The sequence below is a fragment of the Oncorhynchus mykiss genome, chromosome 9, assembly GCF_057628025.1.
Source record: "Oncorhynchus mykiss isolate SJ-2025 chromosome 9, ASM5762802v1, whole genome shotgun sequence".
NCBI classification, from domain to species: Eukaryota; Metazoa; Chordata; class Actinopteri; order Salmoniformes; family Salmonidae; genus Oncorhynchus; species Oncorhynchus mykiss.
Window position 1 is genome coordinate 28965730 of NC_143030.1, and position 24700 is coordinate 28990429.

General features: G+C 44.2%; 1 protein-coding gene across 1 annotated transcript in view; it reads left to right on the plus strand.

The window, feature by feature from the left end:
- The window catches only part of LOC110531839 (mitogen-activated protein kinase kinase kinase 11), a 41659-nt gene extending 26324 nt beyond the window's left edge, over positions 1-15335 (plus strand). Inside the window, exons 5-10 of the mRNA XM_021615288.3 lie at positions 1319-1565; positions 4505-4621; positions 6144-6315; positions 6446-6552; positions 6812-7534; positions 8945-15335. Of these exons, the coding sequence (XP_021470963.2) occupies positions 1319-1565; positions 4505-4621; positions 6144-6315; positions 6446-6552; positions 6812-7534; positions 8945-9567 (1989 nt within the window). The 3' untranslated portion in view covers positions 9568-15335. The remainder of the gene's footprint in view (positions 1-1318; positions 1566-4504; positions 4622-6143; positions 6316-6445; positions 6553-6811; positions 7535-8944) is intronic.
- Positions 15336-24700: the final 9365 nt, after the last annotated feature.

Consider the following 24700-nt stretch of genomic DNA (forward strand, 5'->3'; position numbering starts at 1 on the left):
GAAGCCTGAAATGTGGCAATTGGTCGCAAAGTTCAAGGGGGCCGAATACTTTCGCAAGGCACTGTATGTGCTTAAGAAATCTCAAAAAGTTGCATGGACTCCTTCTGTGTTCAATAATAGTGGTTAGCGTGATTTTTGAATGACAACCTTAACTCTGTAGCCTACACATTATCTGTAAGGTTCAACCACAACCACAGATTCAACCGCAAAGACCAGGGAGGTTTTTCAATGCCTCACAAAGAAGGGCACCGATTTTGGTAGATGGGTAAAAAAAGAAAAAATATCCCTTTTGATCATGGTGAAGTTATTATTTAGACTTTTAGATGGTGTATCAATACACCCAGTCACTACAAAGATACGGGTGTCCTTCTCCTTCCTAACTCAGTTGCTGGAGAGGGAGGAAACTGCTCAGGGATTTTACCATGAGGCCAATGGCGATTTTAATAAAACAGTTAGAGTTTAAAGGTTGTGATATGAGAACTGAGGATGGATCAACATTAATGTAGTTACTTCACAATACTAACCTACATGACAGATTGAAAAGAAGCCTGTACAGAATACAAATATTCCAAAATGTGCATCCTGTTCCCAACAAGGCACTTGTTCTTTGCCAACTAATTGGCAAAGAAATTTACTTTTTGTCCTGAATACAAAGCGTTATGTTTGGGTTATGCAAATCTAACACATCACTGAGTACAACTCGTCTTATTTTCAAGCATGGTGGGTGGCTGCATCATGTTATGGGTATGCTTGTCATCGGCAAGAGCAAGGGAGTTTTTTGGGGTAAGAATAAACAAAATACTGCTATAAGTAAAGGCAAAATCTTATAGGAATACCTGGTTGTCTGCTTTCCAACAGACACTGGGAGAGGAATTCACCTTTTTAAACAGGACAGCAACCTTAAACAGAAGGCCAAATCTACACTGTAGTTGCTTACCAAGACAACATTGAATGTTCCTAAGTGGCCTAGTTATACAGTTTTGACTTAAATCAGCTTGAAATCTACGGCATTTACTCGGGTGGGAATACAGATACTTCTGTATTTAATTTTCAGTAAATTTGCAATCATTTCTAAGAACATGTTTTCACTTCGTCATTATGGGTTATTGTGTGTAGATGGGTGAGAATTATATTGAATCCATTTTGAATTCAGGCTGTAACGCAACAAAATGTCAAGGGGTATGAACTTTCTGAAGGCCCTATGTATGCGTGTGTGTTAATAAACACAACTTGTTTTGTGTGTGTTTTACATGTTTGCTATAAACGCTAACACCGCAATAACAGCAGTAACTACAACTGAGATCTCCCCCGTCTCCAGGAGCTGCGTTGTCGCGAGGAGGAGCTGAAGCGCGCGGCGGTGGAGCAGAAGTCCCACGAGGAGTTCCTCAGGCAGAGGGAGCAGCAGCTGGCCCAGTGGGAGCAGGATGTGTTCGAGAGGGAGCTCAGTCTCCTCATCCTGCACATGAACAACCAGGAGAAGCCCAACGTCAAGAAGAGGAAGGGAACCTTCAAGAAGCACAAGTTGAAGGGCAGCAAGAACGGAGAGAAGATCAGCATGCCCCAAGGTGAGGGGGGTGTAACTTGCTGGGGGTGTCTTGAAATAGGAAATATTGGTCAGTTGGTTGGATAGTCTGTGAGCCAGGTTGGCAGAGTAGGAATCAGTCAATCAGTCGCCATTTTGAACTCCATTGAGACCTGGCCGAGAAAGCAGCTACGGTACTTATCATCGTACTTCGTTCACCTCAGCTCACCTCACACTAATTCACCACTTCACTACCGAGTGTGCGGAAGTATCACGTACTGTACCATCATATCTTACAATTAGAGGTCGACCGATTAATCGGAATGGCCGATTTAATTAGGGCAGATTTCAAGTTTTCATAACAATCGGAAATCAGTAATTTTGGACGCCGATTTTGTCAATTTTTTTAAATTTAACACCTTTATTTAATCTTTATTTAACTCGGCAAGTCAGTTAAGAACACATTCTTATTTTCAATGACGGCCTAGGAACGGTGGGTTAACTGCCTTGTTCAGGGGCAGAACAACAGATTTTGACCTTGTCAGTTAACCGCAAGGTTGCAAGATTGAATCTATAACCACCTGCCTCACGAGGAGCCTGCCTGTTACGTGAATGCAGTAAGAAGCCAAGGTAAGTTGCTAGCTAGCATTAAACTTAATCAATCATAATCACTAGTTATAACTACACATGGTTGATGATATTACTAGTTTATCTAGCGTGTCCTGCGTTGCATATAAACGATGCAGTGCGCATTTGCGAAAAAGGACTGTCGTTGCTCCAACGTGTACCTAACCATAAACATCAATGCCTTTCTTAAAATCAATACACAGAAGTATAATATTTTTAAACCTGCATATTTAGCTAAAAGAAATCCAGGTTAGCAGGCAATATTAACCAGGTGAAATTGTGTCACTTCTCTTGCGTTCAGTCAGGGTATATGCAACAGTTTGGGCCACCCGGCTCAGCCACCCGTTAGATCAAATATGGAACGGTTCCGTAAAAGAATAAATGTTTTGTTTTCAAGATGATAGTTTCCGGATTCGACCATATTAATGACCTAAGGCTCGTATTTCTGTGTGTTATTATGTTATAATTAAGTCTATGATTTGATAGAGCAGTCTGACTGAGCGATGGTAGGCAGGCTCATAAGCATTCATTCAAACAGCACTTTTGTGCGTTTTGCCAGCAGCTCTGCTGTTTATGAATTCAAGCCTATCAACTCCCGAGATTAGGCTGGTGTAACGATGTGAAATGTCTAGCTAGTTAGCGGGGTGCGCGCTAATAGCGTTTCAAACATCACTCACTCTGAGAATTGGAGTAGTTGTTCCCCTTGCTCTGCATGGGTAACGCTGCTTTGAGGGTGGCTGTTGTCAATGTGTTCCTGGTTCGAGCCCAGGGAGGAGCGAGAAGAGGGATGGGAGCTATACTGTTACACTGGCAGTACTAAAGTGCCTATAAGAACATCCAATAGTCAAAGGTATATGAAATACAAATGGTATAGAGAGAAATAGTCCTATAATTCCTATAATAACTACAACCTAAATCTTCTTACCTGGGAATATTAAAGACTCATGTTAAAAGGAACCACCAGCTTTCATATGTTCTCATGTCCTGAGCAAGGAACTTAATATTTAGCTTTCTTACATGGCACATATTGCACTTTTACTTTCTTCTCCAACACTTTGTTTTTGCATTATTTAAACCAAATTGAACATGTTTCATTATTTATTTGAGGCTAAATTGATTTTATTGCTGTATTATAGTAAGTTAAAATAAGTGTTCATTCAGTATTGTTGGAATTTTCATTATTACAAATACATTTAAAAAAATTGGTTGATTAATCGGTATCGGCTTTTTTGGGGTCCTCCAATAATCGGTATTGGTATCGGCGTTGAAAAATAATAATCGGTCGACCTCTACTTACAATAGCCGTCCAAAAACCCATTGATATGTGTTGCTAACTGCATAGGTTTTCACTAAACAGTACATTCTAAAATAGTAGGTAGAACTAGAAGTACACAGTGTGTCGTTTTAGTAAGGCCATAATCTACTATAGGGTCCCTTTCTCCTGTAGACTACTCCCATTGAAACTCACCATAGAAGCAAACCCACCCACTCTCTCTCATGCTGCGCAGTCGTCATGCGTCATTTTATTTTATTTGACCTTTATTTAACTAAGTCAGTTAAGAGCAAATTCTTATTTTCAATGACAGCCTGTTCCTAGGCCGTCTGCCCTCATTCGGGCACACTCAGCGTTTCTCATACAGATACGCTCCCTCTCTTACCGCGCGCGTGAGTACTGTCTGTGTATGGGTAAACTCCGTGTATGCATGTTCAGTCTGTGTGCGCGCACTTGTTTATGCATACGAGTGTGTGGCATATGTCTGTGTGAGGTGTGTTTTGGAGGCTGTGGTCTTTCCCAGCAGCAGGGTAGTGATTTGATGGGGGGTTGATGAGAGGGACATGGGGCCAACTCAACCACGCCTCTGGGCTTCCTGTCACCCCTGGCTGGCCCTTCTCTCTCTTGCTCTATCGCATTTCAACCTCCACACCCACAAAGATACATTATCCTGCTACGCAAAGCCAGGACAGACATCCTTCAGGCGTCTAGTGTTTTTGTTTAGCTTGGCCTCGCAAATGACCGTATTCTCATGGCATTACATGAAAAAGAAATTCAGACACCCACTCCACCACATAAATTATTTTCAAGGAGGAACTAGAAAAACAATTTTGCCAAAGACAAGCACATGTTAGTTCCTTGCCTGTTCGATTCTGAGTCGAGTTCAGTAGGGCACACCATAGCAAAAGGCTTTACAGCGGTAAAATAAATCTCTGTTCTTATTGTTGCACAAGATCCGATACTACATCCCCGTTTACTCCATTTTCAAAACGTTTTCTCTCTACTGAACAGGACCCAGGATTGTGATTTGATTGTTTCTGTGTGTGTGGCCTGTTCTCACATCTGGAGTATGTCTCTTCCAGACTTCATCCATAAGATCACAGTGCAGGCGTCTCCAGGGCTGGAGAAGAGACGCAACTCTCCCGATCTGGGCTCCGGCACCTCTCCCTCCTTCGGCCCACGCTTCCGAGCAATCCAACGTGAGCGTGGTCTCTCTCTCTCTCTCTCTCTCTCTCCCCACCACACACACACACACCCTCTCAGTTCACACATTAGCACACTAGACATTGTCTGTTTACACACACCCCATCCTTGCTCACTTCACTCAGCCCTTTACATTCTCTCTCCCCTTCTCTCTCTCTCTCCCCCCCTCTCTCTCTCCTTCTCTCTCTCTCTCTCTCCTTCTCTCTCTCTCTCCTTCTTTCTCGACTGGGACAATGGCGGTCCCAGTCCAAATATTATCTGACTTTGTTTTAATAAGGGATCAGCAGTGTATTTGCTTTAGCCTTCAAGTTCTATGTCTGCAATGTCCTCTTTCTACCAGATAGGGGAGTCCTTCCTCCATGTGTTTTAATGTCAGCATTTTTACATGCATGTCCTGTTCCACATTCAATGCCTTTTTACTGAATTGGAAACCAGCCAGAATGAATTGGCCTGAGTGAGGCTGTGTCGCATTTGAGTAAGAGCACTGTTCTGGAGTCGGCGCTAAAGACACATGCGAATGACTGTTTTCCCCTTAGTGGGGGAATTCTCCCCATAGATCACACATGTCTACAGGAATGTGCTGCGTCGCAACAGACTGAAAGGGGTTTTCCCAAAATTCCCCATAAAATAGGCCTAACCGCTGCGGTTGAGTTTAAGAGCACAATTTAATTTATATGAATTATTTGATTGGTTTAGCAGTTTCAAAAACCATCTGTTTGATTCATTTATGCATTAAAAAGTGGGTTGAGTTCATGGCTCGGTAGTAACGTGTCTGCTTAATGGTAATTTTCACGGCTTGCGAGTGCGGCTGTCATTTGAAATCTATTTCCTTATTTAGCGAACATCTGTGCTAGCAATGTCAAAGCAGACGATGGCTCATTGAATCCAGGGGCCGTATGGGTGGAAATGTGTTAGCGCTTTAGCATCTTGCTAGCGTCTTAGCGTCTTCCCACAGCATTGTTCCGCAGAGATTTCTGACATGTCGTGCCTGACACGAACTTGATAGCACTTTGCGTCTTCGAGTCGGAAAACCCCTCTGGGATGGCATGGCTGTTGTGTGACGACGCTGCGAGAGCTGTTGAGAATCATGCAGTGTTTGTTTAACATTAGCGTAACGTTCAAACAGAGTTAGCGTCGCTAGCCCCAAAGGGGGTTAGAAAGTCTGCTGTAACTGTGTCAGCACCAGGTGGAGTCTTACTTCTGTTTTTGCTCTCTTTGTTCCCCCCCATTCTATGTTTCTCCCCCTGTGTACTTGCCTCCACTGTTCCAGTGACATGTGAAATCTTAGCTTGAGCCCGGAGCACATCACCTGTTCTGGTGCACGGTGGCACACATGTATCCCAGCTAGAGAAAGCAATGTGTTGTATACGACCCAGTTGTTCCACTCTGTTTGATTGTTGTGTGTCACCAACCTATGTGTGTTTGTACCAGAGGTGGTCTTGAAATGAAATGTATTGTGTGTGTTCATGTAAGTGTTTTTATTTTATGAATGCTTTCTCTCTCTCTCCTCCTCTCCAGTGAGCCCCAGTGAGAACAACAGGGCATTTGGTCTGAGCTCTATGTGGCCCCTGGAGGGCCCTCCACACAACAAGCAGGCTAATGGGGACCGGCTGGGCCCTCACTGGAGGCCCCAGAGCCCAAAGAGCCCCAAGAGCCCCAAAGTCCTTCGCTTAAGCCCCCAGGAGAGCAGGTAGTGTAACCCTCTCACCTCTCCCTCACACCCCTCCATACACAGGGCCATAAATGGATGTGTATTTTTTTTTACCGTATTAGCTAAAGCAGAACGAGTGTGTTTTGAAGTCATTGTGTGTGTGTTCCAGTCTTTCAATGAGAGCCAAACTCCTGGATATGGACAGCAATGAGAACGGAGACTCCAAGGATGACTTTGAGGAGTACAGACCCTCCACGCCACAGCCTGCCCAAAACGGTATGCTCTTCATCACTACCATATTCACATGCACACACACCACCTCTAGCCTAACTAAGTGGGTCACAGCTGATTGTAAATTCTAAATTAGTATTCTGTATTCATGAGCTGACCGACCTACCTCGCTCGCTTTCTCCCTCTCGCTACCACCATCTCTTTCCCTATCGCTCTCAATCTCTCTCACGCGCTCTCTCCCTCCCTCCATCTCTCCATCTCCCTCTCTCTACCTTTTTCTCGCTCTCCCTCTCCATCTCCCCAGGCTCCTCAGTGAAGGAGCCCCCCAGGTCTTCTCTATCTTATGGGGATTCGGGCAGTGAGGAGGGGCTGGAGGGGAGTTCCCCGGCCGGTTCCCCAAGGCCCGAGCACCGCTCCCTGGGAGGCCTGCTGAGGAGCACCCACCGGGCCCTACTGGGAGGAGGCTCTCTCCTGGCCTCTGTGGCCCTGGGACGACACTTGGATGTGCCACACATCCCCCCCAGGGTGCCCCCCCGGACTAACCCCCACCACCACCCCCCACAGGAGGTCAACATCACGGCCCCCAAAGTCCCCTCCTCGGACCCCCCTGTGGTGGATGACCTTATAACCTTCTCCAGCTCGGAGCCCCTACCCCGGCCCCTCTTTGACTTCCCCTGCGCCCTGCACGCCCCTGAGGTGAAGCCCCTGCACCTCACGCCGCCTCCCCCTAACCCCCGGGAAAGGGCCTGCCACAGGCATGCCCAGGCCCTCCAGACACCCCAGAGCCCCCAGGCCCCCCGGAGCCTCCATCACCAGACCCAGGAACAGGCCAGCCCAGGAGAGTGGGTCTGCCACAGGCATGCCCGGAGTCCCCAGCAGCAGAGCCAGGTCCTGGGTCAGGCTAGCCCAGCGGAGTGGGCCCCTTCCCCCCACCACACCAACGGGGCGCCTGTCTGTGACGCCTGGGGCCACGGGGCAGACAGGAGGAGGAGGTCCAGCCAAAGCCTGCTCTCAGCCTCTCAACTAGGTGAGGGTAAACACACACGCACAAATACAAACGCATGCAATGCGAGCAACACATTGACGCAAGCACAGAAACACACACACACAAACTCCCTCACCCCACTTCCCTTCCCCCTCCAGACAGGGGATTTTTTTTATTTCATCATTACAGAGCAAAAACTAACATCTTATCCATATGCTTACATGTACGTAAGCACAGCGCAGCTCCGTTCTGACCGGTACTTTTCCAGTCCGTCATTTAACGATGGTGGAACAGGAGCACTGCAAACGTAATAGATTCTCACAGCGAATCTAAGGGGTGTTTTAAAGCGTTGCCCTCCGGTGCCATTTTGATATGCTAACTTCATATCTAGTCGCAACAGTGTTCTCTCTAAGGATGCCGTCTTGGATCTGCCTCGAGCTGATCATCAAGCCTGCGTCTGCTTGTAATGCTGCTAATAACTTTCATCTTAGAGCTAGAATCAAACAACTCGTCAACTCTTGACATGCACGCGGCGGCGAAAAGTACATAAAACAAGTAGCAAATCTGTTACCCTGTGCCCCAATATGTTTGTTCTGATATTGACTTAGAAAACACACAGGTTGTTGTAAAGTTGTTGGCAGCATAGAAAATAAATTACTGGAACTGGTGAGGAAAAAAACTCTGACTGCAGCAAATTGACTGCAATCTCATGGGTCCACTCAATATGCCTGAGTGATTGTGTTTCTATACTTTTGGGTGTTTTTTTAGGGGAAGTTCCAAATGGCACCCTATTCCCTATATAGTGCACTACTTTAGACCAGGGCCCAAAGTCAATAGGGTGCCATTTCGGAGGCGGCCTTGGAGAGCTAACGACAGAGGATTTGTTTTTGTTGACTGAAAAGGGATGTTTGGTCGGTTCTCTGATCGTGGAGTTCTTGATTGTGGTTCCGTGTCAGCTGAACTCCTTAGCACCTCCAGAGAGCTGTCTCAGATCGAACACACACACACCCACACCTTTTCAACCCTATCGTCTGCACGTGAGCTCGTCTCGCTTCAGTGCTTCTCCAATGCCCCGTTAGGATCTACTCTCCATCGCGGGGCTCCCGAGTGGCACGGCAGTCTTAAGGCCCTGCATCTCAAGTGCTGGAGGCGTCACTACAGATCCTTGTTCGATTCCAGGCTGTATCACAACTGGCCGTGTTTGGAAGTCCCATAGAGCGGCGCACAATTGGCCCAGCGTCGTCAGGGTTTGGCCGCGGTAGGCCGTCATTGTAAATAAGAATTTGTTGTTAACTGACTTGCCTAGTTAAATAATGGTTCAATTAGAAAAACAAAGTGGGGCTTTTGTCAGTCTGCAATGTTAGACTAAGAACAGAATGTCTGTACACTTATTTGATGCGTTTTAGTGAAACGATATATACATATGTATAATCTCTGTGTCATCTCTCTCAGTTTTAGACCTCCCCCTTTGCCAGGACAGTCTGGAGTCAGAAGACAAGCCCTCTGCAGTCCCCTTCTCCCTGTTCCCTGACCCTCGCCTCTGGAGCCCTAAAACACGTCGCCTGGAGGTCAACGTCGTCCCGCGCCCGCGCCCCTCCCCTATCCGACCCCGCATTGACCCGTGGAGCTTCGTCTCAGCCGGGGGCGGGGGGTATGGTGTTGTCCAGGGGCCCCGGCGGTCAGACTGCCACCTGCTGGGGTACCAGCCTTCACCAAATAACCCCTTCACGAACTGTGACCCCTTCCCCTCCCCGGACTGTGACCCGTTCTCCCTGAGGGCCTACCCATCGTCAGGCATCACGCGCGACGCACCGTTGCCCTTTGACCCCTTCTCTGCGCCGTTTCCTACCTCCCGCTCAGCGCCTTGCTCCACCAACGGGTCCCCGACCCTGCCCACATTCCGGGTGGCACCCCTGAACCCGGCTGACTCACCGCTCATCGACCTGGGCTGGGCTGCTGCGTGCGGGGTCGGGGTCAAGCCCCTGGATGTCACCAAAGAGAAGACGCGACCCAGGAAGACTCTAGGACTCAAGCCCTTCAAGTCCCCTACGCAACTCCGAGACGATCGCTTCTAAACTAAACCCCCAACCCCCCCCCCCGAGAGCCGGAGCTTGACTTTATCACAAGAGTTTTTAGACATTCTTTTTTTTTTAGGAACCCCCCCCCGCACCCTAAATGGACGGACCACAGGCTATGTATATACTGTGTTAGGAATGAGTCCTTTTCAAAACAAAAATGCACATTTCCCCTGGAGTGGTTTTGACTTGTCCTCCATGTTGCCTTAGAAACCAACCAGGAAGCTAATCCTGCTAGCCATCTAGCCCAGTGACAATGGATTGTTGAAGTGGGAGCCCTGTGCACAAGAACCAACGCCTTTTATTCCAAACAAAGGATTCCTCTCTCTCTACTCTCCTCTCTTTTCTCTCGTTCCCTCTCTCTTGCTCCCTCTCTCTCATTCTCTCTGGAGAGTCAGATCAGTGAGCATCTCCAGACTCAATCAGACACCTCCCCATCTCCCCCACTCATTTCTCTCACTACTTTTGAAGTGTCTGGAAACAGTGGCTCGCTTTATCTTTCTGTATCCTCCCTAGCTCTGAAAGCATCCTTGTCTTGAGTGGTGTACCTACTTTCAGGACCTATTTTCGATGATTTGGCTTAAATGTGCAATGGACTGGGAGCTGACGTGATGATGAAAGTCTTACCCTCTATAAGCAGAGTTGTCTCTCAAGCATTTGACTCTCTTTGCAATAGACTGTAGGTGGGTCAACGTGAGAGAGCACTTCAAGAATAGCTACAGAGGCGCCATAAATTCCTTTTAAACTTTTCTGCATAAAGCAAAAGAAACCCAGAGCCCAGGCATTCCACTAGGAAGCAGATAACATTCTGACGACAATCCCAGAATGCGACTGATTTGTTTAGCAGGTGACAAAGCATCAGGAGACGAGTGCCTCGGCCCACATTTTTATACATGTCCCTCCCTACAGTATAGCAGAGTGGTATGACCCATAACCCTAGCCCCTCACATTTTTCCAGTATAATGTACCAGGATTGGTTCTGTCCGGTAAATCTGATTGGATTAAATCCAGGAAGTGACCAATTGGCATGTTAGGAGGTACGCTACAGTATAATGGCTCGCAAAATTTTTTAGTTGAGACCCCCCACACACACACACACACACACACAAAAGCCATGTCATTGGAATACATTGGCTGTTCCATTCTAGGGGAAGAGAATCGACCCGCGTGGCAAGATTTGTGATTAGTCTTAATAACTGTGCTGACGAACCGGGTGATAATATTTAATTAGGGTTGCGATAAAGACAGGGTTAATTTAATGAATATGGAGATATGCCTAATTAATTACTTTCCTCCAACATAAAGTTTGTATTTAATGAGTCAGGATCTGAAATGGGATTTAAGTGGCACTGTGTGTTTTAGTGGATTCCATGGCAGGAGGCCCCTTCAATGTGATGGCACATAATTTCCTGATCATGTGACCTGACCGGGGGCCCAGTTCTTACTTCCGGGTCAGGTCACATAGTCAAGGCCAGGAGTTGTTCTTGACTATCATTCATATCCCACTTGTTCTCAGGTCAGGCTAACTGCTCTTCTCTTGAGCCAAAGAGGTTGGGTCTGTTATTGACTCGTGCCATTGGCTAACAGACTACTGACTGGACTGCGTCTCAACCGATAAGGTGCCTCCCCTCTCTACCTCTCCCCTTATTGCACATAACTACTTAGAGACCTATCACGTTTAATCCAGATGGTCATTCTTACTGAGATTTGTTTGAGAGGCCTATTTGGTTTAAGACTACAGTATGTCATCCCACATTTCTTCCTCACTATTACATGTCAGATCATGAACAGAATGTGAGCATTTACTCCAGGAGAGGTTACATGCACTATGGCATTTCATTTGTGGTTAAACTGAGGTTAACAGATATCGGCATTGAGGTAAACTGACACTGAGCCTATATAGACAGTCCAATGCAACTCTCAGTAGTGATGTAGTCATCGCCAAAGGACAAGGAAATGGGCAAGAATATGACACATTTTGGATTATAAAAGCATCTGCAAACAATAATTGTGTTCACATTCATCATAGTATTACATATTGGCATTTCAAAACGTCCCTTTACAGGTTGGTTTGTGTATTTGTAACCCTGTGACACTTTGATTTAAGGCTTTAAAACACAAAAATACACCTTTTATTTCCCTGACTTAAGGGTCTAAACCGATGTGTCGTGCATGTGCATCAAAGAAGTAGTGCACTTTGGACCACAGCCTATAGGGTCTCTGGACTTAAGTAGTGCACTATATAGGGAATACAGTGCCATTTCGGGACGGAGAAACTGTCAGTAAACAGAAAATGAATACAGAGCTCCTTGGCTCTGGCCCCCTGGCTTTTCCATATCCCATCCCAGTCGTCTAAAGCAGTGACAGGTGTGTTATTGCTTACAATACTAATCCACACAAGACCCCTGCGCTATAACCTCGTCATACAAGTCGACAGGCGCTACATCCTCCCGTCGCCATTATGTGGTTTTGTGTCGCAGTTACAGCCGGCCCCTGCAATTCCCATAGCGACAGGATGAAACCGAAACTGATGGTCGCAATTGTAGCAAGAGTTTTCGGTATTGCTGCCTGTCTGTCACGTCAAGAGTCTAGGCCCTAGCCCTCATATCCGACTCAGTTCTTCAAGGTCTTATCTTTAGACTTTGATTTCCCTTAGATGCCACGCTGTCAGTCAGTTGGATACGTCAAAGTCCTCAAAGGCTATAGTGTCATATACAGAGAACCCAAAATGTGCTCAATTTAACTTCTTAACTGTTGTGAGGTTGTATGTTTGCCCTACTAAGGGCAGAGTCGCTATACACTTATGTGACGATCTTGTGAAGATTATATCAGTTTGACTATATTTTATCATCTTAGGTCAAAAGTCAGAGTGATCCATTTGAGGAGTGTGTTTTGATTTTGGCAAGCCATCAGACAAATCGATACAGTGGAATCAACCCTTCATTTTGGATGCTCTTACTACACTGATCCTGTAGTGAGATTGAAAATTGACAATTTTCTTGAAGTAACTAGCTGTTAGGAAGCTGAACTGACGTTCAAAGACGATGACCTTGCGAATGACCTTTTGTGGTTGTACAAAAACTTCAGATTCACTCATCTCTGGATAGAATCAAATAAACCTCAGGTCCTTGGCCTGTTCCCCTCTGTTTCGCTTCATGGTCTTCTAACCCTGGTCACAGTGGTGACAGGTTTTTGGACAGGAGACTCGATTCCTAGAACGCTGTCGGGTCGCTCCGCTGCCCGTCCCTAGATTGATGCGGATGACATGCGGCGTTCCAATAAAGATACTCGTGACGAGTTGTTTGTGACGCACTGCCCTTTCAGGCATTGCCTCATCCGTCATCAGGAATCAATGTCCCCATCCGGGCTGACAGGCCAAATGAAACAGAGCTTTGCAGAGGAGGAGAGGAAGGTAAACCCAATAGACCATGTTACGACTACTCAACTACAAATACTGGCTTCATTCAGGCTTACTTTGTCCATTCATGTCGAGCTTTGAGGCGTGTCAGTTATTAACATTAAACCAAATCACTGAAACTCTTTTTACTTTCCCATAGCAAATCGCATCGTGTCTACTACATCAATTTCTTCCGGCTCTGTCTCCTTCATGGTTAATGGAGACTTGGGGTCAGGCGCAGCTCATTTACCCAGTGTCCTCGCTGCTTACCTGGACTGAATGAATCAGCTGTTCATTCAAATAAACCTGATTAAGGACTCCATTACCATCCTTTCGTACCCAGCTATTATCACCAGAGGGGGGATTATTTCTCTTCGTGGACCGCATTAAAAGGCAACACCTGCCCCTGTCTCTTTGTTCTGCATGATGTCATCAAACAAAATGATTAAAGATGACCTTTACGAACTGTGGCGAGACAATGGCCTCTAGGGAGCCAACTACGTGTCTGTCTGAGTCTAAGCCAATACCAGGTGTAGCCTAGTTCTGAAGCTAGCTCTTAAGCGTAAACATTATTTCTCATCCGTTTCGGTCTGAACACTCGAGGTCACCATCTGTTGTCCTCTTGTTCAAATGATAACACTTAAAGGGATGGTTCACCCATATTACAAAATGACACACTGCTTACAGGGTAAGGAAACCAGTCTATGGACAAGGTATGACCACAATCCATACTTTGCTTTTTATTTCCCTGGTACTGTTTCCGAAACAGCGGCTACCCAGAATTCAGTTTAGTTCATGGAAGTGTGAGGAAACGATGCATGGACCAATCTGTGTGGTTATTTAGTTCCAAGGTCTAAACGACTAATTGTTTCACCTGAAGTACTACTTTTATTTTGAATCAACCCTGTGCCAAAGACACGTTCCCTGTACACAAAGCATACGGAGCACAGAATTTGAATCTCTCTCTTATGGAACTGTCAACATTTTAAGACGTTGATGGAAAGAGAACATTATCCAGTCAACACTAATTAGACTGAATCAGATCAATTAAGTGTCTGAATACTCTTTTCCTTGCCCTTTGCTGAATTTGAATAGACCTCATTACATGCTGACAAGGTTAAACGTTGCTATCGGAACAACCTAGGTAAGAAAAAAGAAAAGAAAAAAACCTTTGTTATTCAAGGTATTTGGGGGTATTTGTAGTGGGTGGTCTATTTCAGGTGCTGCTTCAATAAAGTTTTGAATTCAAATTCATCAAAGAACAAGCAGCCGATTTTAAAAGAGGACGGTGCAATTCCCTGGGACTTTGTGGAAGAACATGTGGGACTCCCACTCAGAGAATCACAGTACTGTATAGCACTCCTTCCTGCTGTGACCGGCTCCCATCAGCTTACAATGGAGTTTTAAATAGGGGGACAAATGAGAGGATATATTTATAATGGGCCTTTTTTTTACACACTGGACTGAAAACATTTTGAAGAGGGCCAGAGACAGAGTCTACATTAGGATGCTTGATTGCTTCATATTTTTTGGGCGACCTGGTTTTTAATTTGTATTTTTTGTGTTTTACTTTAGGTCTTCACTGGAGTATTTAAGATAAAAACAGTATGGGTGCTTCACCAGGGGCGAATCTTAACATTCCTGCTTCCAAATTGAACCAAAATGGTTTTGTATCACACACACATCTCTCTAGGCATCCCAGTATTTCTTTGTAACAGAAAATCAAAGACTACTTTTATACTATAGTTAGATCATCAAAAATATAGTTGAGAGATATCCTCCTGACATTGAACAAGATCCCAAACTGAGATCCCTTCGATAGCACCCATACTGTGCATAAAACTGCTATCTACCTAGACATAGATGAGGTCTTCAAGTTTCACTGAAACAAGATTTGACAACGGTGGACATTTTGTGACCTCCTCCCTGTCTTTCTAGACTATCTATTTGCTTTGTGTTCTGTTCAACATTCCTTTCTGAATCATTTTTTGTTTGTTTCAAAAGCGTATGTTATGTCAGTGTTTCTTAACCCTGGATTTGGAAACAGTGGGCTATGTGATGAAATGTTGCGTTGCCTCAAATACTGCAATACAACTTCCAGATTTGGTTTCTGCTCGTATGAGCTAGGTTGTTTTGTCGTTAGGCTTTGAGATGATGTTGTCGTTCATTGTGTTGTGTGTTTGTGAAATTTCGCACTGGGCTGGGCCTAATCAAAAACTATTTTGTTGTTTGTGCGTCAGAGGCGTGTATGTGAGAGAATGTGTGTCCTTGTTTTTTTTTGTTCTTGACTATTTTAATTGGGTTTAACCTGTGAAATACATAAAGGAAAAACTCAAAGAAAACGAGACCAAATAAAATATAACAACCTTGACATGTGTGGGTTTGTTATTTTCGTTTTTTATTTTTTATTCAAAAGCCAACAATAATAAATACATTATTTTTGTACTTTTTTGAAGGTGTTGTTCTTCTGCCTCAACTCATGTCAAAATAAGTCCCCCACAAGCTGAGAAGGGGTAAAACGGCAATGGTGTGTTGCGCATGGCTTGCTAACCCACATATGGCGCTCATGCAGAACTTTTAATTTGACATGAGGTGAAGCAGCGAGGAATATATATATACAAAAGCATGTGGACACCCCTTTAAATTAGTGGATTTGGCCTTTTCAGCCACACCCGTTGCTGACAGGTGTATAAAATCGAGCACACAGCCATTCAGTGACTTTCAACGTGGCACTGTCATAGGATGCCACCTTTCCCAACAAGTCAGTTTGCTAGAGCTGCCCTGGTCAACTGTAAGGGCTGTTATTGTGAAGTGGAAACGTCTAAGAGCAAAAACGGCTCAACCTCGAAGTGGTAGGCAACACAAGCTCACAGAACAGGACCGCCGAGTGCTGTAGCGCGTAAAGATCGTGCCTCTGGAAGCAACTTCAGCACAAGAACTGCTCACCAGGAGCTTCATGAAATGGGTTTCCGTGGCCAAGCCACTGCGCACAAGCCTAAAATCAACATGCGCAATGCCAAACTTCGGCTGGGTGCCGAACAGTTTGGGAAGGCCCTTTCCTGTTTCAGCATGACAATGCCCGTGTGCACAAAGTGAGGTCCATACAGAAATGGTTTGTTGAGATCAGTGTGGAATAACTTGACTGGCCTGCACAGAGCCCTGATCTCAACCCCATCGAACGCCTTTGGGATGAGCCAGGCCTAATCGCCCAATATCAGTGGACGATCTCACTAATGCTCTTACGGCTGAATGGAAGCAAATCCCTGCAGCAACATTCCAACATCTAGCGGAAAGCCTTCCAGGAAGAGTGGAGTCTGTTTATAACAGCAAAGGGGGGGACCGACTCCATATTAATGCTCATAATTTTGGAATGAGATGTTGGACGAGCAGGTGTCCCATGCCATGTCATGTTGTGAATGTCAGGTGAGGAAAGGCACAGTGTGTCTTTTTGTATTCCTGAAATGATTCTTATGTGATATGAAAGTTCCAAAGGTTTACAAAACCGTATCGTAAACGAGAGTAATGGACCTTCATAAACGTTAAGTGTGCTAACCGTGGAACACATTGGCCGCGCTGTGACATACTGTATAGTTTTGACTCAGACCCCGAGGCTGGGTATGCCCGCTTGGATTCTCTAGAGAGCTATAGCACTTCTTTGTGGATATATTGTTCCCAGCTGCATTAGGACGAGCCCACTCAGACAAATTAAAATGGAATTGTATTCAACATGTTGCCTTGTAAGGGGACTGTTTTTAAAACGGTGAATAGCTACAAAACATCTCTTGAAAATAAAGGTGCACAATACATTTACGTGATGCTACAACCAATCTGTAGAAGATAATATAAATCTGTACAGTGCATATAAGGTGGTGAAAATGTCCACAGCGATTAGGCCTACACAAAGTCATGCTCAGTTGAAAGCATGGGTATTTATTTGAATGCTATGTGTTCCATCCATGGCGAAGCGTGTTCTACAGGTGACAGTGCACTGTGTGACTGTGTTAGTGCAGTTGTGGAGACGAACGCTTCTCAGCTACACGACAAGTGATGAGGTGAGGAGCCGTGTGCAATGAGTGTCTACTGAGGTGTGTGTGCCTATGCGCACAGCTTGTATGAGGGGGCTGAGTTCACAGACCCATTCACTCCCCACACACACACATCCGAGAGTGTGTTTTTGTCTTCACTGTCAGTACCCTGTCTCACGTCACCTCACCTTGTTTACGCTGTGACTAAGACAAGCCAGGCAGAGAAGTCACAAGTTGTTACAATTTGTGGAAATACAGTGAGCTCCAAAAGTATTGGGACAGTGACAATTTTGTTTTGGCTCTGTACTCCACCACTTTTGGATTTGAAATTATAGGGTGCTTTCATCCATATTAGGTGAACCATTTTAGTATTTGGTCCCATATTCCTAGCACGCAATGATTACATCAAGCTTGTGACTCTACAAACTTGTTGGATGCATTTGCTGTTTGTTTTGATTTGTGTTTCAGATAATTTTGTGCCAATTCGAAATGAATAGTAAATAATGTATCGAGTCACTTTTTTTTAATGGTAGACTAAGAATAGAATGTTTCTCAACACTTCTACATTAATGTGGATGCTACCATGATTACGGATAATCCTGAATGAATCGTGAATAATGAGTGAGAAAGTTAGAGGCATAAATATTATACCCTTACCCACAAAAGGTTAACATCTCCTGTCATTGTTATGGTGAGAGGTTATCATATCTTGGGGGCATGATATGTGTGTCTAACTTTCACTCATGCTTTTGACTACTTTAATACACATTTAAGTGAATTTGTCCCAATACCTTTCCTCCCCTAAAATAGGGGGACTATGTACAAAAAGTGCTGTCATTTCTAAACGGTTCAGCCGATATGGATGAAAATACCCTCAAATTAAAGCTGACAGTTTTCACTTTAACCTCAGTCACTGTATAATATCGAATAGAAAATGCTGGAGCACAGAGACAAAATAACGTTGGTCACCGTCCAAATTCTTTTGGACCTTACTGTACATGTTGCCCTGGAACAAAAGAGTACCATATACAAAGATGGGCTGGCTCAGATATTCAATGCAGTGAAACTATACGCCATATACTGAAGTATATATACACACTGTATTGAGTATCTGGTGCAGCTAATGTAATACAGGCTATGTGTAAATTGATGGTGTTTCTAATGTTCCATCTAGGGTCACTAGTAATATATGTAAAAGGGGGAAACTATTTCAATAGTTCACTGTCCCAAAACCCAATTGTATTGTTCAGAGGGTAGGGACACATTGCACATCCTTTGGTTTTCCCATAAAGCACATACACGATTTTACATAAATATTTGAAAATATAAAACTTAAATAGCTCTTCAACCACCTAACCTAGCATCCTCATTTCAAATGTCCATTATTCCTCTCATAGAGAGGCATGTTGCACACCCTTTATATACTTTTCTACATTGTAGAATAATAGTGAAGACATCATTATTAAAATACAAGGGGCATGCAATAGGCAGGTTGAGGACAGGCAGAAGTTCATGAACCAGGTCAGAGTCCGAAATGTACAGGGCGGCAGGCAGGCAGAAAAGGTCTGGACTGGGAGGGCTTGAAAACAGAGACTAGGAAAAACAGTAGCACGGAAAAAACACATTGGTAGGCTTGACAAGACGGACTGGCAACAGACAAACAGAGAACACAGGTATAAATGCACTGGGGATAATGGGGAAGATGGGTGACACATGGAGGGGGTTGGAGACAAGGACAAAGACAGGTGAAACAGATCAGGGTGTGACATGAAGGTCAGTCAATCCGGAACATTTCAAGACGTTTGAAAGTATCTTCAAGTGCAGGCACAAAAACAATCAAGCGCTATGATGAAACTGGCTCTCATGAGGAGTGTCACAGGAAAGGAAAACCAAGAGTTACCTCTGCTGTAAAGGATACGTTCATTGGAGTTAACTGCACCACAGAAATTGCAGCCCACATAAATGCTCAGAGAGTTCAAGTAACAGACACATTGCTGCAAAGAAACCACTAGTAAAGGACGCCAATAAGAAGAAGAGACTTGCTTGGGCCAAGAAACACGAGCTATGGACACTAGACCAGTGGAAATCTGTCCTTTGATCAAATCAAATGTATTTATAAAGCCCTTACATCAGCTGATGTCACAAAGTGCTGTACAGAACCCCAGCCTAAAACCCCAAACTGTAAGCAATGCAGGTGTAGAAGCAGAGAGGTTTGAGGCAGAGAATCCCAGTAGAGAGAGGGGAACCGGCCAGGCAGAGACAGCAAGGGCGGTTTGTTGCTCCAGTGCCTTTCCATTCACATTCACACCTCTGGGCCAGACTACACTCAATCATGGGACCGACTGAAGAAATGAGTCTTCAATAAAGACAAAGGTCGAGACCGAGTCTGCACATGGATATGCAGACCAATTCATAAAAATGGAGCTCTATAGGAGAAAGCCCTGCCTCCAGCTGTTTGCTAGGAAATTCTATCCGAAATTCTATCTTAGAAATGTATCCGGGTAGCTGGAAGGTAGAGCATTGCAGTAGTCTAACCTAGAAGTTACAAAAAAAATTGATTCATTTTTCTGCATCATTTTTGGACAGAAAGTTTCTGATTTTTGCAATGTTACGTAGATGGAAAAAAAGCTTGAAACAGTCTTGACAAAAGAGAGATCAGGGTCCAGAGTAACACAGAGGTCCTTCACAGTTTTAGTTTTTGAGACAAATGTACAACCATCAAGATTAATTGTCAGATTCAACAGAAGATCTCTTTGTTTCTTGGGACCTAGAACTAGCATCTCTGTTCTGTCCGTATTTTTAAGTAGAACCTTTGCCGCCATCCACTTCCTTATGTCTGAAACACAGGCTTCCATGGAGGGCAATTTTGTGGCTTCACCATGTTTCATCAAAATGTACAGCTGTGTGTCGTCCGCATAGCAGTGAAAGTTAACATTATGTTTACAAATGACATCACCAAGAGGTAAAATATATAGCGAAAAAACACTGGTCCTAAAATGGAGCCTTGAGGAACACAGAAATGTACAGTTGATTTGTCAGAGAACAAACCATCTACAGAGACAAACTGATATCTTTCTGACAGATAAGATCTAAACTAGGCCAGAACTTGTCCGTGTAGACCAATTTAGGTTTCCAATCTCTCCAAAAGAATGTGGTGAGAGAGGTCTGACGCCATTAAAACCAGTTGAGTCTATTGGGGCGCTATTTCATTATTGGATAAAAAAAACGTGCCCGTTTTAAGCGCAATATTTTGTCACGAAAAGATGCTCGACTATGCATATAATTGACAGCTTTGGAAAGAAAACAGTCTGACGTTTCCAAAACTGCAAAGATATTATCTGTGAGTGCCACAGAACTCATGCTACAGGCGAAACCAAGATGAAACTTCAAACAGGAAATTAGCAGAATTTCTGAAGCTCTGTTTTCCATTGTCTCCTTATATGGCTGTGAATGCACCACGAACGAGCCTGCCCTTTCTGTCGTTTCTTCAAGATGTCTGCAGCATTGTGACGTATTTGTAGGCATATCATTGGAAGATTGGCCATAAGAGACTACATTTTCCAGGGGTCCGCCCGGTGTCCTTTGTCTAAATTGGTGCGTAATCTTCAGGTGCTGGGCATTTTCTCCTGGGATTCAGGAGAGAAAGCACACTTCCACGAACGATATATCATCGAAAAGATATGTGAAAAACACCTTGAGGATTGGTTCTAAACAACGTTTGCCATGTTTCAGTCGACATTATGGAGTTAATTTGGAAAAAAGTTCTGCGTTTTGATGACTGGATTTTCGTTTTTTTTTGGTAGCCAAACGTGACGCACCAAACGGAGCGATTTCTCCTAAACAAATAATCTTTCAGGAAAAACTGAACATTTGCTATCTAACAGAGTCTCCTCATTGAAAACATCTGAAGTTCTTCAAAGGTAACTGATTTTATTTGAATGCTTTTCTGGTTTTTGTGAAAATGTTGCCTGCTGAATGCTAACGCTAACGCTAAATGCTACGCTAGCTAGCTACTGTTACACAAATGATTGTTTTCCTATGGTTGAGAAGCATATTTTGAAAATCTGAGATGACAGTGTTGTTAACAAAAGGCTAAGCTTGAGAGCTAGCATATTTATTTCATTTCATTTGCGATTTTCATGAATGGTTAACGTTGTGTTATGGTAATGAGCTTGAGGCTGTATTCACGATCCCGGATCCGGGATGGCTAAGTGCTAGAGGTTAAAAGGTCATTGACCACCGTCACAAGTGCAGTCTCAGTGATATGATGGGGTCTAAAACCAGACTGAAGCTTTTGTATACATTGTTTGTCTTCAGGAAGGCAATGAGTTGCTGCGCAACAGCTTTTTCTAACATTTTTGAGAGGAATGGGAGATTCGATATCGGCCAATTTTTGTTTTTTATATTTTCTGGGTCAAGGTTTGGCTTTTTCAAGAGAGGCTTTATCACTGCCACTTTTAGTGAGTTTGGTACACATCCGGTGGATAGAGAGACGTTTATTATGTTCAACATGGGAGGGCCAAGCACAGGAAGCAGCTCTTTCAGTAGTTTAGTTGGAATAGGGTCCAGTATGCAGCTTGAAGGTTTAGAGGCCATGATTATTTTCATCAATGTGTCAAGAGATATAGTATTAAAAAACTTGAGTGTCTCCCTTGACCCTAGGTCCTGGCAGTGTTGTGCAGACTCAGGACAATTGAGCTTTGGAGAAATAAGCAGATTTAAAGAAGAGTCCGTCATTTGCTTTCTAATGATCATGATCTTTTCCCCAGAAGTTCATGAATTTATCACTGCTGAAGTGAAAGCCATCCTCTCTTGGGGAATGCTGCTTTTTAGTTAGCTTTTGCGACAGTATCAAAAATACATTTTGGATTGTTCTTCTTATCGAACAGCAGTGAGGGCTCTTCGATACTGCAGTGCTGTCTTTCCAAGCTAGTCGGAAGACTTCCAGTTTGGTGTAGCGCCAGAGCTCGGGTATTTTCTGTAGGAAGCTGGTTTCTTATGACAAATGTTTTTTGTTTTTAGGGGTGCGACTGCCTCTAGGGTATGACACAAGGTTAAATTGAGTTCCTCAGTTAGGTGGTTAACTGATTTTTGTAATCTGACGTCTTTGGGTAGGTGGAGGGAGTCTGGAAGTGCATCTAGGAATCTTTGGGATGTCAGAGAATTTATAGCACAGCTTTTGATGATCCTTGGTTGGGGTCTGAGCAGATGATTTGTTGCGATTGCAAACGTAATAAAATGGTGGTCCAATAGCTCAGGATTATGAAGAAAAATATTAAGATCCACAACATTTAATCCACAGGACAAAACTAGGTCCAGAGTATGACTATGGCAGTGAGTAGGTCCGGAGACATGTTGGACAAAACCCACTGAGTCGATGATGTCTCCGAAAGCCTTTTGAAGTGGGTCTGTGGACATTTCCATGTGAATTTTAAAGTCACCAAAAATTTGAATATTGTCTGCCATGACTACAAGGTCCGATAGGAATTCAGGGAACTCAGTGAGGAATGCTGTATACGGCCCATTAGGCCTGTAAACAGAAGCTAGAAAAAGTGATTGAGTAGGCTGCATAGATTTCATGACTAGAAGCTCAAAAGACAAAAACAGTATTTTTTTTGTTGTACATTTAAATTTGCTATCATAAATGTTAGCAACACCTCCGCCTTTTGCGGAATGCGCGGGTCAATAGTGTAACCAGGAGGCAAGGCCTCATTTAACACAGTAAATTCATCAGCCTTAAGCCATGTTTCAGTCAGGCCAATCACATCAAGATTATGATCAGTGATTAATTAATTGACTATAACTGCCTTGGAAGTATCACAATCTCTTTCAATAATGACAGGAATGGAGGAGGACTTTAGTCCAGTGATTGATCTGATGAATCCAAATCTGTGTCTTTGTGAGTATGTGAATGGATGATCTCCGCATGTGTGGTTCGCAGAATGGAGGAGGAGTGTGATGGTGTGATGGTGTGCTTTGCTGGTGACACTGTTGGTGATTTATTTAGAATTCAAGGCACAATTTACCAGCATGGCTACCACATTATTCTGCGGCGATACACCATCACATATGGTTTGCGCTTAGTGGGACTATCATTTGTTTTTCAACAGGACAATGACCCAACACACCTCCAGGCTGTGGAAGTGCTATTTGATCAAGAAGGAGAGTGAGGGAGTACTGCATCAGATGACCTGGCCTCCAAAATCACCTGACCGCAACCCTATTTAGATTGTTTGGGATGAGTTGGACCACAGAGTGAAGAAAAAGCAGCCAACTGCTCAGCATATGTGTGAACTCCTTCAAGACTGTTGGAAAATAATTCCTCATGAAGCTAGTTGAGAGAATGCCAAGAGTGTGCAAGGCCGTCATCAAGGCAAAGGGTGGCTACTTTGAAGAATCTCAAATATAAAATATTTTGATTTGTTTAACACTTTTTTTGGTTACTACATGATTCTATATGTGTTATTTCATGCTTTTGATGTCTTCACTATTATTCTACAAAGTAGAACATCGTAAAAATAAAGACAATCCCTTGAATGAGTAGGTGTGTCCAAACTTTTGACTGGTATTGTATTTTTTTTGTTTAAATAACTTAAAATATAATAGCTCCTTGACCATGTGACTGACCTTATTATTTCAAATTTTGACTTTTGATTTCAACAATTTCAACAACTCCTTCATCACATGACCTAGGCACGTTAAACCAACTACGTATTGTTCACAGGGTAGGGACACACATTGTACACCCTGTGGCTTTCCCATAAAGCAACGTTAGGGCCCCATAATTTCAAAGGAAACAGCTGGAGGCAGGGCTTTGTCCTATAGAGATCCTCTTTTATGAAATGGTCTGCCAAACCACGTGAGAGAAGCAGACTCGGGTCTCAACCTTGAAGTCTTTACTGAAGACTCATCTCTTCTGTAGGTCCCATGATTGTGGCTCAGCGAAGGTGAACAGCAAGGCGCTGGTGAGAGGAAACACCCTTGCTGTCTCTGCCTGGCCGGCTCTCCACTCTCTCCCAAGACTTTCTGCCTCTGACCCGATTACAGAGGCTGAATCATTGGCCTGCACTCTCCCATGATGTCCACATGAGGGTGCATCACATCATGCCAGGCTTTGTTCACTATACTTGACTCCCTTGGGTGGGTTGAGTCACTAACTTAATCTTCCTGTCCGGTTTTGCGCCCCATAGGAGTAGTGCGGTGGGGGAGATCTTCCTGGGCTATACTCGACCTTGTCTCATGGTCGTAACCTAGTAGTCTGTTGATTTCCATTGAGGGGTGTGGGGGCTGTGTTTTGGCAACGTGGGTGGTGTTTATCCTGCCTGACTGACTCTGTCCCGGAGTAATTTTGGACAGGTCCACAGAGATGCCCAATCCCCCTTGTCTCAGTCCCCGGTATCTATTGTGTTCTGTATGATCCCTCTGATCCTCTAGCTCTCTGTTTCTCCTTTTACACACACACACACACACACACACACACACACACACACACACACACAGTACACAGCGATTGATCGAGCTTAATGTTGTATATTTCTCATTCTAGGTAGAACAAAGGTTTATACCTAGCACCAAATGTGGTTCCCCTATGGGGACATGCAAGAGTAGTCTAAATGTTCTACTTAGCAGCTATTTTCCTAAGAGTGTACAACAATAATCCATTAATTTGCCATTCAGTTCCTGTGATGTGATGTGCTCAGTGTGTTGCTGG